The following is an 18,351-nucleotide window of genomic DNA, read 5'->3' as shown; positions in this document are numbered from 1 at the left end:
CATCATGGAATCCCAACAACAAATATTTTATATATTTTTGACCGGGTATTAAGTTCCACTGTCAAGGAAACCCAACCACAAATATTTATTTTATATTTTTGACAGGGTATTAAGTTCCTCTGTCATGGAATCCCAAATGCAAATATTTTTGATGGGGTATTAAGTTCCTCTGTCATGGAATCCCAACCGCAAATATTCTTGATATTTTTGACGGGGTATTAAGTTCCTCCGTCATGGAATCCCAACCACAAATAGTTTTGACGGGGACAAATAAATAATGGTATGAGGCCACCTCTCCTTCAATAATAATGTCTCATCAAAGGAAACACAATAGCAGCAGCTAAAATGGGTTTGGACCCATATAACACTGTTAAGCACCTAGCCAATACTACCCAAAAGACTGGCCTGTTAGGAGCGGAAGACATAGGTACTTAACCCATGCCCATAACCAGGATGTCCCATAACAAACACGAACCAAAATAATCTTTGTAAAATGACCCATGAAATAATCCAATGCATCTATACCAAATAATATGCTGACCAAGGAATAATCTATCAATTCTTTAATATAATAATCCAGCCAAAGAAAAAATTTACCGAGTTGCACTGAGTCCAATAGTAGACCAATATATCTGAGTCGTCGCAGAAATATGTATAAGCTTTGGTCCAGACACGTACACCAAGGCAGAAAATAAGTGGCCCGAGTCAGGTTGACCAGGACCTGAGTTGACCAGGACTGAGTTGACTCGGTCTATTGGTGCTGCTCAACAGCAACAAGAAGGGCAGCCAGGTTCTCTGGGTTAACTAGCCCGGTCCAGGTTCCGGCATAACAGGCGTGGGCCAGCTTGGCACTGATTAATTCAAGTTTCCTAAGTTTGCTACAGTGTCTTCTTCCATGACCGAACAGAGCAGAAACAACTGCAATGTTCAAACGAAAATTACGACAAGATTATGGACGAGACTTTCTGTCCAGAGAAGAGTAGTTTTCGAAAAAAATATTTCCCAAGATAGCTAGCAGCATAAGTAAACTTTCTGACAGCAACAGTGCGTCCTTCTCGACGGAAACAGTCTTGAAACAGAAATTCAGTCCTGTCGCTTGGAAATTCAGTCCTGTCGCTTGGGAAACTTGGCGAGAATAATATATTCACCATGGCAATGCACATGATTCAACTGTGTTTCTGAACCTAGGAAACAATTTAAGATGGCAACAGTGGGTCATCTTCCCCTCTGCCGAACAGAACGCACGATGTCTTAGGAAACAATTTAAGATGACAACAGTGGGTCATCTTCCCTTCGGCCGAACATAACACACAACATCATCCTTGCCGAAGAATGAACCAGACAGGAAATACTATGCTGTTAATCAGAGAGTCAAAATAATTGGGAGGTTTTCAGCAGTCGGAAATAAACCATTCCAGCAATCTTTCATCTCACCGAGCGAGCAATAATAGAAATTGGAAACGGAACTCGGTAGATTTTTTGTGTCATCGTCTTCTCCAGCCTTTCGGACGGCAATGCAAAATCCTCACCTTGAGAAGTCATCGTCTTTAGCATAGATAACGTCTCTGGTTTTTCCAGCGAATAAACTCTCGTCGTCGTGAGAGTCTTCTACTAGTATGATGAAGTTTTTTTTGAGTCAACTTGGCTCAACTCGGACACGAGATGAATAAAAAACAAAAATAGCAATGTAATAGTGGGAAATAAAAAAAAAGGAATTCTAGCCACTATAAAAAAGAAGCATCAATATGAGAAAAGGAAAATAATAGGTTTCTTGAATTTTCAAAACTATAGCTATGAGTTTTGGAAATTAATGCTTTGATACCATGTTGATTTTTCAGGACTCCATGAATTTAGCTCATGGAGAAAAATGGAGAGAAAGACATTGGGAGAAAACTAGAGGAAGAAGAGGTTATGGACTTGATGATCCTAACCTTCCCCCAGAAGTTCTATTTATAGACTAATGAAACTATTGTATTACAATAATATCCCTAAACTTAGGGTTTAGGGTTTTAACCCTGGAACTTTAATCTAATCACATCAACGCCATCTCTATGAGATGACTCTTTATTTACCATCCTGCCATCATTGTATTTGGGCCTATAGGCTTTCTCTTTGATCTGTGGGCCTTGAACCATCTTTTATATCTCTAGGATGATGGTGTTGGAACATGAGCTCTAGCCCACACGACCAAGAAAAGCCCACAAGATGGGCCTAAACCCATAAGAAGTAGGACCCACCATGATTACCATGAGCTGGAATCCTTATCACATAAGTTGGAAGATCAAGAAGGACTCACAGAGGCATCTTTATCTTATGGTCACACCCTAGAAGAGTTCTAGTTTGATTTATGTTTGTCTTTTATCTATATTGAGTTCTTTAATTATGCTAGGACTTATCTTTAACTGTTAGAATTTGGGTGTAATTGGGACATTAAGTAGTTTTATTGCAATTGGACTCTACTACCTTCCTCTATTATAAATAGAGGTTCATGTACTCTGATTATAGTAAGTTAATGAAGTCAATAAAGTATTTCTCTTTTCCATAAATTCAACACATGGGTCTTCCTTGGTCTTATGGGCTTGGGACCATCTTCTAATACACTGGGATATGTGGGCCTTCTTTGGTCATGTGGGCTTGGGCCCTATCTTCCAACAACATGAATGTTATGGTCCTTTGTCATGGATCGAGTAACTCGGCGTGGGATTAGTGAATCCAGAGTTGTTAGAGAAAGTTGTTGCTCTCGGTTAGGAAGAAAAGACCCTCCTTTTTGCTGCTGCTCTGGGTGGAGACTTAGAGAGGCCTTGTGGCTGCTGGATTAAAGGTAAACGATCCTGCTTTCAGCAGCTATGCTGCTGTTTTTGGTAAGGGCTGGGAAGTCTCTTGCTGCCCATGGAAAGGTGGGGGATGGCCCCTTGCTGCTCACGGCTGAGAGAGGTTAGGACCCTTCCAGCTGCTGTCTGCTGTCCGGATTAGGGGCTGAGAAGCCTCTAACTTGGGCAGTCCATGGATTAGGGGTTAGGAGTCCCTAACCTTGCTGCTCTCGGTCTAGGGGCTGGGAAAGCGTCTAGCTTTGCTAGGAAAAGAGGAGGAAATTCCTCTCTTGCTGTTGTGCCCTGATTAGAGGCTAAAGGTCTCTTGTTGAACTCGAAAAAGAGGAAGAATCCTTCCTTGTTCTCAATGAAGAGTATTGTAAAACTGAAAATCAAAAAGAGAAGAAAGAAATTCAGATTCAGGAGGGAACCTGGACCTAGAGCTCATCAAGGAGACCTCCAAACCCTAGAGCTCATCAAGGAGAACTCTGAACCCTGTTTAACCTAATTCAAGACTTTCCTTTTCTCATTCTCCTTCCCTCCAAGTAGGGTTGACACCAACATAGTTTAGGGTTTAAGTTTACAATTCTGCCCTTGTGGCAATTTAACTTAAATAATACATAAAATTGAATTTAAAATAAAATGGAATTAAAACAATTAACTCAGTGACTCAGTGCGCCTCCTTTGGATGACTCGGTTAGCTATTGAGTCCTCAACATCTGCGCCCCCCCCCCCCCCCCCCCCCCCCCCCCCCCCTGTAGAGCTTGTCCTCAAGCTTGTAAGCTGGGTAGACCTGCTTGAAGCTGTCCAACTGTTCCCATGTAGCTGCGGCTGGTTTGGTGGTTGTCGGATCTCCCACTGGTCATTAACCAATCTGGCTCGTAACACCATGGCTGGTGTAAGGATGATGAGTCCGTTGTCCATCGGAGGAAGGAACAGAGTGGTCAGGGGGTTTCAGTAGGGACACATGAAACACATCATGCAGCTTGGCCATGTCTGGAAGTTGCAACTGATACGCCACTGGTCCCACGCACCGAATAATTGGGAAAGGCGCAAAGTACTTTGGTGAGAGTTTATGGAGCGGCGGTCCTGCAATGGAGTACTCTCTATACGCTTGCAGTCGTAGCCAAACGTAGTCCCCTACCTCGTACGAGACGTCTCTCTGCCCCTTGTCATAGAAATCTTTCAAACGAACTTGTGCTTTCAGGTGGCTATCTGTAATATTCTGCAGTACTTGGTCACGGTCCATGAGGGCCTGATTAATGGCTTCCACGCGGGTGGAACATGGAGTATAAGAGAGAAGCCTAGGAGGATCTCTGCCATATAGAAACCTAGATGGAGTGGATTGCAATTGCGAGTGGAAGGAAGTGTTGTAATAATACTCAGCCCACAGGAGGCACTGAACCCAGGTTTTAGGATGATCGTCCACAAGGCACCATAGATACATCCTCTATGATGTGGTTAACCACCTCTGTTTGGCCATCTGACTGAGGATGACAATTTCTGCTTCGTACTGCTCAGACGAAAAAGTTTTCCTCAGAAAGTACTGGTAAAGACCGCGTCCTGATCACTGACAATGGATTCTGGAATGCCATGCAAGCAAACAATATGCTCAAGGAAGGTATGTGCCACTGGTGATGTTGTATATGGGTGTGCCATAGGAATAAATTGTGCATACTTGGAGAAACTATTGACCACTACAAATGATACCAATTTGCCGGATGTCTACGGAAGACCATCAACAAAGTCTATAGAAATATCGGCCCAGACTTGTGTAGGGAGTGCTAGAGGTTAAAGAAGACCTGCTGGACTTAAGTGTTCGGCCTTGTTGCATTGACATACCTGGCAGACTGTAACATATGTTGCAATGGTGGTTTTCATCGTCTGCCAATAGAAATCTGCCCGAACGCGATGCAATGTTTTTTGGATGCCTTTTGTGTATTGTCATGGTAGGTAGAGAGGATTGCTGCAACCAACTCGGAAGTGTGCGGTATATAAATCCTCATGTTGTAGCAAATAAGTGAATCCTAGATGGACTACTTAGAATCCATCTTCCTTTCTGTAATTTTTTTGTGCAGCTCCTAGAAGGCCAGAATAGTGGCATGTGCATCCCAAACCAAGTCTAATATGAGGAAACGGGGCTGGATGATAGCATAGATGAGCTATTAGTTCTCTAAACGCTGTGACAAGGCATCTGTGGATTTGTTTAATCTTCTCCAATGCTGCTGTGGAGAAGTAGTGAGTCGCTGTTCAAGCAAGAATTTAAGGCTGTAATGATCAGTGTGGATGAGAAATGCACGGTCCCATAAGTAAGGTCACCAGTGTTGGACAACCTTGGCCAAACCGATTAATTTCCGTTCATACGCAGCCGATTTGTGATGCCTCTCTGCCAACTACCTGTTGAAATATGCAATGGGGTGGGGTTGCTGTTGTAAGACGGCCCCAATGCCCCCACCGGATGCATCGCATTCTACCACAAATAATTCTCAAAATTTGGAAGTTGTAGTACGGGTGTGGAGGCAAGAGCTAGTTTGAGAGCCTGGAAGGACGTTGTGGCTTCTTCATTCCAAATAAAGAAATTTTTCTTGAGGAGAATAGTCAATGGTGCTTCCAACAACCCATAATTTTGGATAAATTTGCGATAGTATGCGGCTAGGCCAAAAAATCCCCGCAAAGCTGAGCTATTCTAAGGTTGTAGCCAATCAGTAACTGCTTGAATCTTCTCGGGATCAACAGTGACCCCTGCATGGGATATAATATGGCCGAGATAAGTGACATGTGACTTCGTAAAAGAGCACTTAGATTATTTCAAATAGATCTGGTGGGTTCATAATAATTCAAATATTACGCGTAAATCCGCTAAATGTTGTTCCCCTGACTGGTTGTATATGAGTATATTATAAAAAAAAATAAGCATAAATTTTTGAAGATAGTTGCCGAATACCCCATTCATCAACACCTGAAAAGTGGATGGGGCATTTGATAACCCAAACGGCATCACGACAAATTCAAAATGGTCGTGATGAGTGCGGAAGGCCATATTCTCAATGTCGGACGAGTGCATACGAAGCTGATGATATCTTGAGCACAAGTCCAATTTAGTGAAGACCCATGAACCATGTAATTCATCTAGGAGCTCCTCCACTACCGGTATAGGAAACTTACCCTTCATGGTTTGGGCATTTAATTCCTTATAATTGACACAAAATCTCCATGTGCCATCATGTTTCTTCACGAGTAAGATTGGTGAAGAGAATGGGGAGCGGCTATTTTGAATAAGACCCTGTTGCATCATGGCCTGGCATTGCCGTTCAATTTCATTCTTCTATAGGTGTGGATACCGATACGGCCTAACCACCACCACATCTAAACCTGGTTTTAAACAGATCCTATGGTCACAGTGCCTCAAGGAAGGCAATCTGGAAGGCTCATAGAAGAGGTCCGAGAACTCGTCGAGGAGTTTTTCCATAATGCTGTCTGGATGGTCTAGTGTGTGGATGGTATGAAGGTGGTGGGACTTGTCCACTTGACTGCCATGTAATAGCACTTGGTGGCCGGCCGTTGCAAAGCTCATAGTTAAAGCAGAGAAGTCCCACAAGATGGATCCCAATGTTTGTAACCATTTGATGCCCAATACCATATCAAATCCTGTCAAAGGCATAATAAAAAATTATGAATATAATGGAGTTGTAACAATTAAAAATTTTACCGCTTTGCTGATCCCATAGCTAGGGAATTTTCCCCATTGGCGACTGAAATCGTGGCTATTGGGTGTGGATGGATCTGTAGTCGAAGATGCTGAGTAGCTGTTAAGCTGAAAAAATTGTCTGTGCTTCCCAACTCCACGAGTCCCACGAGTCCCATGAGTTCCTTGTCCATGACTCGAGCTTTGACTTGCATAGTTTTGGAAGATTTCTGCCCTATGGCATTCAGAGAGATTTCTGGTGGGTCTGCCTCAAGAGGATCATCACTATTTTTTGGTTCCTCTTCTTCATCTACTTCTAGCCAAAACAACCGTTTACATTGGTGGCCTGCCCTATACGGTTCATCACAGTTGTAGCACATGTTCTTAGACCTTTCCGCCATCTCCAAACTTGTTAATTTTCTAATATAATGTGTTGGTGGATTATTAGTGAGTGTATCGGCTGCCAAAGTAGTGATCGGATTATTTCTGGGCGGTGGTACTGTTGGATATGCCAATTCGTGGAAGTATCTCGCCTCCCTTGCCAATTCGTGGAAGTGTTCCATTCCCCGTGCCAAACTGGTCTTTGATGTTGAAGCCGTTGCATTTGTTCTATTGCTCGAGCTAAATTCATTGCCCATATCAAATCTGAATGTGTTATGATCCTGAGTTAAGTGTTTGACTTTCCTCTACCTACCAGGTAGGTCTTTTGGGTAGTATTGGATAAGTGCTTAACATTTGGTATTAGAGCCATTACTTACATTGCGAGTTTGAATCCCGAAGGGGGCGACCTAGCGGAGAGGGGGACCTAGCGAAGGGGGCGACCTAGCGGTGTTGCTAGAGTGGGCTGCCGCGGACACAACTCGTAACGGAGCTTCAGCGTCGGATCGTAAGAGCTTGAGGGCAAACTCTTTCTCCAAGGGGTGTGTGATGTTATGATCCTGAGTTAAGTGTTTGGCTGGCCGGTCTTTTGGGTAGTATTGGCTAGGTGCTTGATATTTATTATGGTCCCGGATCTAACACAACGATTCGTAGGGAGGAAGAAGAGAAAGATGAAAAATCAAGCCGAAGGGAAGCTTGAAAACCCTAGGTTCTTTGAGGAGAACACACACCCCTGAGCTCGTTGTGGAGAACTCAAAACCCTTAATCAATGCTTCCTTTTCCTCGTTACTCTTACCCTTTAAATAGGGTTCACCCTTACAAGTCTAAGATAAAATATTACAAAAATTCCCCTTGATAAAATATTACAAAAATTCCCCTATGACCTATTAATTCTTTATTTGAAATAAAATAAAGTAAATTTAAAGAAAAATAATTAATTAGACACATTATAATGCTATTGCGTGCATAACGTTACTCCCCCAGGGAGAAAGAGCTTGTCCTCTAGCTTGAAGGTAGGGTCTGCTTGCCCGTGCCGACGTCTCCACCTGTTCTCAAGTAGCATCTGCAGTATCTGTGTTAGCCCTCTGGATGACAAAAGTGGAGCATCCTACCAGAGAAGCAATTTTTTTTTCCAACACTACTAGCATCACTTACTGTAGCATACCCTAATACGGATAAACAACCAAATAACAAGTTGAACTATCACCTGCTCCAAACTGGCAACTTCGGCTTTTATATGAACAACCCTTGTGTGATCTACCCCAACGGTTGCCTCATTGGCAAAATGCAGCATGTCCCCGGTATCATCAGTCTTTGGACCCAGTCCATGTTCATCAAAGTGCTCAACATTCTTGAATAAATTACCATGTGTGTAAGCACTGAACAGATGTAGGTAAGTGACCTCATTTAGTCCAACGACATAAGTTTCCATTGTACCAAACAGTTCTAGTGAAGTTGTGCATAACCCCTGTGTTGCAAAACCAGCAGCTTCATCTATGGATCCCTTACTATCTATTACGATGGAGTCATTCACATGTAGGAGGCTTAACTTAATAAAATCATGCTCAAAGCTTCCATACCTGATGAAGTTCGCACAAGCAACAACAAACTTCCGCTGTTGAAGTCTTTGCTGCAGCCACAGACTAATATGGTGTATGCCTGTGTTGGCAGCAACAACATTGCGGGAAATCTGCTGAAAGGACTCACAAAGAGCAAGTAGTGCACTCTGGGGAATTTCTGTAGCAGCAACATTGAAGTTGGCAGTCCTTGCCATGCATCGCTATTGCTGTCAAAAGGACGGCAAGGATTGCTTCAACTGTCCAAGCTGCCCCAAGGCATGACCAGTAGCTCCCTTTGTTGAAGACAATGAATAAGCCGCTGAAGTTGAGAAGTTCTGCTCAGCTGCCTCAAAAACCTTTCTCTCGGGTTGCATGTGCTGATGTTTGGCACCTTTCTTCACTGCAACAATAGCAGCACCACCGAACACCATAACTAGTATATCATGTTGAAAAATGTGGTGCAGTACTGTTTTGTGCACTGGTTTCTGCACTGTCACAACAACTTTGTTTTCTTGGCTGTTTGGCATCACTGTTTTCAGCAGTGTCACTGTTGTCAGCACAGGTTTCTGCAGTGCCACAGCAGCAGCACAAAAAAAATTGGTGAAGAACTCATGTGCTGCTTCTGGTGGCTTATTATGTGCATACCCTACTGCACTGAGAACAGCCATCCGACAGTCACAGTTTGCTTTCGTTGGAGCTAGTCCAGGTGCCTCACATTGGCCAGCATGTTGTACTACTCGACCCATTTTCACCTTCCTTAACAGTGAACATATAGAAAGAAGGCCAGATATAGTTACAGAATTGGGATCCATAGTTTCCCACTTCTTTTCTGACAAGAGCTCTATGGCCTCGCTAGGATGACCTCTTTGTGTAGAGCCCAACAACAGTGCTGTCCATGAGACTGTCCCGAATTTGATTTGTTTTCTATCCACAGTGTGAAAAATCATTCTCCACAGTATATTCTCCACCATTTCCAGAAAAACCAAACTGCTAAGCATAAAAATCACTGTTTTCAGCAGTGGTTTCTGGCTGTATAGCAGCAAACTTTTCTTCACTACCACAGCAGCACTGTGTCCTTGGCTGTCTAGTTGCAGTGTGTTCTGCACTGTGACAGCAGCACTGTGTCCTTGGCTGTCTAGCAACAATGTATTTTGGACTGCCACAACAGCATTGTTTGCTTGGCTGGCTGGCAGCACTGGTTTCAGCAATGCTACTGGTGTCAGCATTGGTTGATGCAGTGCCACAACAGCAGCAAAAAAAACTTTGTGGAAAAATTCAAGTGCTGCAAAACCAGCTGCTTCCTCCTATCTCCTCTCCCGAATTCTTCCATCTAAGTCTGAAGCTCCAACATCCACACTCGCTGAGGGCATAGAATCTAGCACCACATTTTTGTAAAGCATTTCAAGGAAAAGATCAATCCACTTACATGCAAAGCCATTTAGATTATATCCAGAAATCAGTGCATTCCAGGTAGCTGTATTTGTTTTCTTCTTGGAGCTGAATATCAAATTGGAAGCTTCAATAGCCGAACTCTTGCCATAGGCAGCTACCATGGTTGTACCCAAAACAACATCAAATGTTTCAATCCAATTCACGCCCCTTGCATAACCCATAATCATTGAATTCCACGACACTAAATCTCTAACAAGCATGGTGTCAAAAACCTGATTTGCTAAATCTAGTCTTCCCCAAAACATCAAACTCCTTAACATAGGATTCCAATACTCCACCTTTATTTCAACCATTCCATCAAGCACATTAATTGCCTCGAGAATAATTCCACGATAAAAAAATGCAAGTACAACTTCCATGACACCTATGACAGAAAAACCACCAAGCACTAAGTATGCATCTTCTCCTGATTACAAAGTAAACATCAGAAGCTGCATAATTACAACCTTTCTTGCATAAAAAACTAATAGCAGCATTATACAACAAACCAAGTTTCTCATAATCTAATTGTTTAATCTAGTGAAGCAATTCGAAGATATCCATTGCACCACCTTCTCTGTAGAGCACTCAAATGATGAAGTTATAGCCAGTAACACCAGAAGATCCCAGCGAAGTCTTTTTGTACTCATCAATTATTGTACAATAAGTAACAAAACTAGCAACCAGGCCCAATTGAGGCAGTTTCTTAATGAGTATAAACGCATCCTCAAATGCCCCCCATAGATAATTCATTTTACTGTTCCACCTAGCCACAAAAAAAATAATTCACTGATTGTAAATTTTCCATGAACAGGGACTGAGCAACATACATATCATCCAAAAAAATAAATACAACGAATTTAAATTGACAATGAACAGATGCATTGGTGTTGTTCTCATCAACAGAAAAATAAAACATCACCCATAGAAATTTTGTTTTTTCCATTCCCGGAATCCCCAAAAAATTCCCATCTTGCGTTTCAGACCCAAAATTCGGGATTCCGTAAAATTGTCTCTATTTTACTGCTTCATGGAACAATTTTGTAAAACATTGAGGCATTTGAGAAAAGAGAAACAAAATTTGGAGAAATTTGTTGCAAGAGTTTACCCAAAATTTTTTGAAAGTTTGTTTTCCGCTGTGTTGCTGAGACTGAGAGTGAGATTGAGAGGGAGTGTGAGAGTCCCACCGGATATATTTTCGACGGCGCCGACGGAGCCTCCTCTTTTTTCGGTGGAAAACAGCAGCCCTTTTGGGTTTCGTTGTAGGGAGATTTTCCAAGACAGAGGGCTCTCGGATTTTTTTCGTCCCCTGTTATGGGAGACGTTTGGCTTCCCGTGTGAAGGGGGTTTCCGCCGAACCCAAATCAGGACTTTCTGATAAGGGTCGTGCTGAATACCCTTCTGATTTCAAAATTTTTGAGTCCTTGCCGTCTGATTTCCATGCTCGGGATGACTCTAGAAATTTTTGCGTCTCCTATTCTAGGAGACGTTTTTCGTCCCATGAGAAAGGGTCCATGTTGCTTCTGTGTGGGGCGCTAGAGATGCCTCGGGATGATGCTGGAAATTTTTGCTTCTCCTGTTCTAGGAGGCATTTTTTGTCCCCATTTGTGGAATTCCCCGTCGCCCTTTTCGTGCATGTGCAATTTCTGGTTCATAATTGGGATTAGACCCAACTTTTGTATGATCTGAGCAAACCTTCGGTTATGGACCCAATAGTGAGCCGAGTCAGGCTGAGACATCGTGACCGAGTCAATTACTTTAACTGAATTAGCTATGTAGCCATTTAGTTTATTTTCATGTTAAATGCCATAGAGGGGCAAAATTATAATTCTCTTTGGCACCTTGATCATGAGTCTGAACTTGATCATGAGTCTGAATGAAATGGAAAAAGCAAAATTTGAAACAAAACAGGTCCAGAGCCATATGTTACGGTCTCCCTTCGAGCCGGATTATCTATCACCGTTCTTCCTCCTCTTTGTTCTCTTCTTCTTCGTTATCTTCTTCATCGTCTCCTGTGAATCTCTGTGAATCTCCGTGTTGATCTGGGACCATAATATTTTTGGTATCAGAGTAGGTTCACGATGAGCTACTCTTCATCCTCAGAGGAAATAGTTGCAGAAATAGCCTCAAATTTTATGTCGACAATGGCAGCACTGCGGACAGAGTTAAGATCAGCAATTCGGGAGGAGATGAGTGCCATGCGCACAAAAATAATCTCCGGAGCAGAGGAGATATTTCACGCTTACAATGAAAAGCCTGAGAGGGGGCAGAAATCGAAGCTCGTCGGGTTAAGGATTCAGAGAGGAGGGTCACAAATTCGGAAGAAGACAGTGTATCCTCGATCTCGGCAACTAATTTCGCCCATTCCGAAGTCGTTCAACCTCAAATCCCCTAAGAACAGCCCGATTTGGGTTAAAAAATTTGCATTCTACCTAACCCCTCAGAGCGTGGACATCTAGCGCCGACCGGTATCGGAAATTTCCGAGACTCATCGTCTGCCGCGGGGACCAGCCGTCCAGTAGAGGGTCGACCTAAACCGTCCAAGCGTGGAAATTCCGAGCCGAAAACCAGCGTTGTGAAAATGGAAGTCGGGAAGATTGGCAATTCCCGAAACCAGCAGAGGTTGCGGTGGTTCGCCGGCAGCAAAAGCTTCCGCAGGTCAGTAATTTCGGTGACAAAGGTGCGGGGAGGACCTCCTGGACCAATCTAAAATTTGGCATCACCTCCATTTTTCACTCAACAGAAACATACTTCAGCTCATCGACATCAATGCCAGGTGAGTCTTCGAATTCCTCTCTTTGGCGTGCACAAATTGGGGAACATCCTCCTCTGTTTTGGGATACCGGTCAACTGTAGCAAAATTTCAATGGTGGGGATGGGAATTTTTTTTTTCCGGCAGTTCTAGTGGTGAGTATTCTGCTGGTTGGTCTGCTGGGCAGAGCTCGTCGTTAAATCGACGGGGAGAGTACACATATGCGAACAGGAAAGACCCGAAATCCAGAAATTTTAATTTCGAATTGGAAATGGTTGTTGTGGCGGAAGATGAAATTATGGAGATAAATACGGGATCTTGCTCTGCATCTCCTTCCGCGTGTCCAGGTTCTGGAGATTGATTTGCATCTCTGCAGTTTCGGCACTGCTAATGCTTACCAGGATTATCGTCTTGCTCTAGATCTATAGATAGCAGATTGAGATTTTGTGTTGTCACTTCTGTAAAGCCTGTTGTTACTGGGATAGTTGCAAGATCTTGGTTTTTCCTGCCCATTCTCACCTGGGTTGCGCTTAGATCTGGCAGAAGGTGATCAAGAGGGGTGTTTTTGATGGGGTTGGTTTCTGGGTCTTGGTTGCTTTTCTATTTGTTGGGTCCGGAGCTGGATTTTATCTCCCTGGAAGTTATCCTCACAAATACCAAGTAGGTGACATTTTGTCAGTGAAGGTTAATTCTTTGACATCCCTAGATACAGAGATACCCTTCTGCTACTGTAGTCTTCCTTTTTTGTAAACCACCAGAAGGTGTCAAGGATAGTGCTGAGCACCTTGGTGAACTCCATATGGGTGATCAAATTGAGAATTCTCCTTATAGATTTAAGATGAATACCAGTGACACCGACATCCTTTTATGCCGCACTAATCCTCTGAGGGCCTATGAGTTCAAGCTCATGACGAAATGAATTGACAGCTGTATCAGGTGAATTTGATCTTAGACAACTTGCCTGCAATTCGATACACAAAAAAAAAAAAAAAGGAATATGACTACTTTCATAGATGGACAGGTCACCCTGTTGGAATTGAGGTCCAAGATCTGTATTATGTGTTTCATCATTTGAAGTTCACTGTTTTGGTGCACAAGTATGAGGAAGCCATTGTGGCCCGAGTGATGGGGATGGGTGATGCTGTTGAGTGATCCAACAACTATGGGATCTGAGGTTTCGGGCTACATGGTTGTTGGGTTTGAAGTGGTACCATGCATCTCCCAGCATGATGCAGAGTCTGTGAAGAACTTGAAAATGTATGATAAATACCCGTCTGCTATAACTTGTAACCCCTAAACTGTGGCCATGACTGTGAAGGACGGCCAGCCTCTGGTTTTTAGTTATGAAGTTTCATTTGTGGAGAGTGACATCGCTTGGCCTTCAAGATGGGATGCAGATTTGAAGATGGAAGGGTCAAAGGTCCACTGCTTCTCTCTCTTAAATTCACTCATGGTAATGGCTTTTTTGGCTGGAATTGTTCTTGTCACCTTTCTCCGAACAGTAAGGAGAGATTTAACCCACTCTGAGGAGCTAGATAAAGCAGCACAGGCACAGATGAATGAGGAGCTATCCGGGTGGAAGCTTGTGTTTGGTGATGTGTCAGGGCTCCAACCAATTCCTCTCTTCTATGTGTGATGGTGGGTGATGGAGTCCAACTCCTTGGGATGGCTGTTGTGACTATTTTCTTTGCTGCACTTTGTTTTATGTCACCGGCCTCTCGTGGAACTCTTATTACTGGTATGTTGTTTATCTATCTTGTGCTGGGTATACTAGCAGGTTATGTGGCTGTGAGGCTTTGGAGGACAATTGGATGTGGGAACTTTATTGGTTGGGTTTCAATTTCTTGGCGGGTAGTTTGCTTCTTCCCTGGTATTGCTTTTCTGATCTTAACCGTCCTGAACTTTCTACTATGGGGTCGTCATAGCACAGGGGCAATACCCTTCTCTTTGTTTGTTATTCTTCTCGTGCTTTGGTTTTGCATCTCAGTTCCCCTTCCCCTTACCAGTGGCTATTTTGGGTGCCAGAGCACCTTATATTGAATACCCAGTCTGTACCAATCAAATCCCTCATGAGATCCCTGCACAAAAGTATCCTTCTTGGTTGTTGGTTCTTGGCCCTGGGACCTTGCCATTTGGAACTCTCTTCATTGAGCTCTTTTTCATAATGTCTAGTTTGTGGATGGGCCGAGTTTACCATGGCGGGGGGGGGGGGGGGGGGGGGGGGGGGGGGGGGGCATCTCAGTTCCCCTTCCCCTTACCAGTGGCTATTTTGGGTGCCAGAGCACCTTATATTGAATACCCAGTCTGTACCAATCAAATCCCTCATGAGATCCCTGCACAAAAGTATCCTTCTTGGTTGTTGGTTCTTGGCCCTGGGACCTTGCCATTTGGAACTCTCTTCATTGAGCTCTTTTTCATAATGTCTAGTTTGTGGATGGGCCGAGTTTACCATGGCGGGGGGGGGGGGGGGGGGGGGGGGGGGGGGGGGGGGGGTTTCTACTTGAAGTTCGAGATGAAGATTAACCGCGTGACGCCCTTCATCAGTTGTAGTCGTTAGTGGAACGCAGACGACATTTCATCTGGATGCTGGCGATGAAGCGGTCCTTCATCTCCACGTTTTAAAATCCTTCATCTCGTTGAAGACCATTTTTTATCTTCTTCGAGATGAAGGACGCGCGCAAGGTGGTTTTATTTTTCCCCCTCTCTCTCTCCTCGCACCCCCCTCTCTCACGCGCCCTCATTTCAGTTTTTTCCTCCCTCTCTCCCGCACCCCCTCTCTTGTCTCCCTGCGCCCCTGACGTCGCTGCTCCCTCTTTCTCTCGGACTCTCGTCTTCGGATCATGGCTGCGTGTCACCTATAGATGCCCGAATCGATTCTTCAGTTCTGCAATGCGAATCTATCGTCGGCCCTGATACGCATGCGGACACATAAGGTCAGGGTTTCAATGTATGGATCCTTCCTCTTTTGACGTCTCCGTTGTTGATTCTACTTCAGAGTTTCTCGCAGCGCTGGATATCATAGAGCGTCAAAACGATACGAAGGTAATTCCATTCTCTTTGGTGTGAGTCTTTTGCGCTTTTTTTTTTGTCATGCTATCGAAGTCGCAAAAATACTCATCTGTCTACAATCTGATTTAGGGTTGCTTGGTCTTTATTGAATATTCTGTTCCAGATTTTTCCTTGAGAAGGTGGTAATGCTTTTAGTTTCGTTCGCTGCTTGGATTTTGTTTTCTTTAGCGTGTAGGCTGGCTCTCTGAAATTCGGCTGTCATCCTCATTGTACGAGCTATTGCGAGACCTTGGGTTTTTATTCAAGTATAAAGTATGTCGGTGGGTATGAAATGGACTTGTGAAGCGCAATGCTGGGCGTCCTTTTCTACTTTCTTTAGTGTCTTTTCTTTCCTTTCTTAAGAAAAATGTGAATGGCTCTTAGTTTCAGTTATTTATTTAGTTTATCTCCAAATGTCATAACGAGTAGACTGGTACCAGTTTTTTGATTTCGATCTTGACTACTAGGACCTCGTGTAAATTCTTTTATAAATTGTTCTTAGATTTAACAAACTATACTATTTTTTCGGACTTTTAAGGTTTTTCCGACAGTTCTTTGGCGATTTTAATATTGGTTTGAATTTTTTTTTATTGCTAGGTGTTAGTTGTTTTGAAAATCTCAAATAATTATGTGCAGAGTATGGAGTTGGATCAGATAATGGAACTTCCTAATACTCCAGATAGATTGGCTTCACAGAAGACTAGCTTCTTCTGATGCTGATCAAAGTAAGGTAATATTGAATAATGGGCTAGTCGAAACATTAAATGGCACGCGAAGGGTGAATGCCAGTTGCAGGAACAGCAAAAGATGGTCTCCTAATCCTCTATCTGGTCTCCAAATTGTCAATGAAACTAAACCTGGGAGTTCTAATGGACATAAGAAGCCTGAGAAGGATCAACCAGGAGCAATGGTTTCTGGTGGTAGAATTTTTGAGGAGGTTGGCAATCGATCATCTCAAGTTCAACCTTCTTTTTCACACTGTTCTCCTGATGTCACTGAATTTTTTGGCTTGAATGAGAAGCATAAGATTAAGGAAGAAGCCAGAGGAAAAGTGAGTGATATAAACAACAAAAACAAGTCTAATAATAGCCATTCGACTGAAGGTAGAGTGATGGGAAAAAGAATGCTTCTTGGCAATGGCAGTTCTAGTATGGGGAGGAATGTACGCAATGATGTTTCCAATTTCAAGTTACAGTTTGAGTACAGAAAGACTGAAAAGGGTTGTTCCCTTGGCATGACCCATAATCATGTGCCGGGATCAGGTCCTATTGGGGCACTTCAAACAATGGCAACCAGCAAGACACAAGCAGCTGATGGCAGTTATATACCAGTTAATGCTGCACCTTCTGTGAAAACCCCCAACTTTTCCTTGAAAAGAGAGGTATTTGCTCAAGATGGAGCTGGTGCTGGTGGAGATCTTCTGGATCCTACTAGAGGATTAACGTGTAAGGATAATGGGAAAAGTGTCGGTCCATGCTCTGGTCCTCAATGTAAAGATGGACAAGATGGTTTGATGTGGTTGGTGTCTCATGCCCCACCAAGGAGAACTGGACAGAGAAGGCTAGTGCGCAATGGGTGTATCTCTCCCTATAACATTGCAAAGGTCACAAGCTCATCCCAAGATAAAGGCAAGAGTGCTGCTCATGATAAACAGGATGGAGATGGGATAGCAACTGGTGGCAGACCTTAAGATCGAACTAATCCAAGCTTTCAGGGCAACTGTGCTGGCATAGAGAAAGGAAAGGGAGTAATGATTGATGTGGTGCCAACAAATGAACGTGGCACTAGAACTAGATCTTCTGCAAGCAGGTATATGTTTTTTAATCAGTTCTTTTGAAAACACTGTTTGTACCCTTAAAGTTGTTCTTTGAGCGTGTCACTGGAAGTGGTAGAGATGGAGCTGCGTGGTTAGTGCAACTTCCCTTGCACCAAAGCCAGGCTGGAAAAACTCAATAGAAAGCACGACAAGTCTAAAAAAAAGAACTGAAACAAAGACAGTAATGGATAAAAAAGGCCAAAGAACATTAAAAATATATCACACTTTTGGTCCATAAAAAAGATAGATTTTTTAATCCAAACTCAGTTTAAATACTCAACAGGAAAGGATTCGGGTGGCGAGCTCGGTGGAGGAGGTGATGCGGTCCAATTAGGTGCCATGGAGGATACAGACAGCGACGATTGCAATGGTCTTGAGGATTAGGGTAGCCAAGTAACAAGCTTTCGGAGGCAGAGTGCATTAGAATCCACAAGAGCCGCACAATCGAGATGCCATATCGACTTCCATGTGGAACGATAAATGATGGTTGTATTTTATTATTTTTGAACATGTGTTGTTCATATGTACTAAACTTGTCACTTGATGATTTTAATATTAAAGGCACGAACTCGTTATTTGAATCTTTCTTTTAGGTTATTAATAAAGTTGTATATGTATTTAGTTATTATTTTTGTTCAATTTTATTACTATATTAAACTTCATATTTAAGTCTCTGGTAAATAAAATATAATTAAAGTATGCATTTGATTAATTAATTATTTTAAATTTTGTGAAAATATATTATTAATTAATACCATGTAAAAAATCTATCTTATGTTATTAATATAATAATTTTTTATTCATTAATCATATTTAATTTTTATTTACTCTATTGTTTTAGTGATTTAATAGTGGTAATTAAAATATTGTTA

General features: G+C 42.8%; 1 protein-coding gene and 1 pseudogene across 4 annotated transcripts; both read left to right on the top strand.

The window, feature by feature from the left end:
* The first annotated feature begins 11,783 nt into the window (after positions 1 to 11,783).
* LOC137948014 (uncharacterized) lies at positions 11,784 to 18,038 on the top strand. Of its 4 annotated transcripts, none has more exons than XM_068793915.1 (3): positions 11,784 to 12,639; positions 16,300 to 17,472; positions 17,763 to 18,038. In XM_068793915.1, exon 2 carries the CDS (start codon positions 16,571 to 16,573, stop codon positions 17,351 to 17,353), a length of 783 nt encoding a protein of 260 aa, XP_068650016.1. In that variant the 5' UTR covers positions 11,784 to 12,639; positions 16,300 to 16,570; the 3' UTR covers positions 17,354 to 17,472; positions 17,763 to 18,038. The 4 variants fall into 4 exon arrangements, with proteins under 4 accessions (XP_068650016.1, XP_068650015.1, XP_068650014.1 ...); XM_068793914.1 differs by lacking the exon at positions 11,784 to 12,639 and adding an exon at positions 14,336 to 14,353; XM_068793913.1 differs by lacking the exon at positions 11,784 to 12,639 and adding an exon at positions 15,127 to 15,657.
* On the top strand, positions 12,008 to 16,377 carry LOC137947672 (transmembrane 9 superfamily member 11-like; annotated as a pseudogene).
* Positions 18,039 to 18,351: the final 313 nt, after the last annotated feature.

The sequence above is a fragment of the Aristolochia californica genome, unplaced genomic scaffold (genome assembly GCF_029961685.1).
Source record: "Aristolochia californica isolate CCGP_79_NKW_82.1479 unplaced genomic scaffold, dmAriCali1.0.hap1 SCAF_13, whole genome shotgun sequence".
In the NCBI taxonomy this organism is placed as follows: Eukaryota; Viridiplantae; Streptophyta; class Magnoliopsida; order Piperales; family Aristolochiaceae; genus Aristolochia; species Aristolochia californica.
Note: the sequence above shows the minus strand (reverse complement) of the source record. Positions and strands in the feature narration are given on the sequence as shown.

Bases quoted from the DNA above. Each gene is read 5' to 3' on its own strand.
- LOC137948014 (XM_068793915.1), top strand. From the start codon at position 16,571: ATGGTTTCTGGTGGTAGAATTTTTGAGGAGGTTGGCAATCGATCATCT.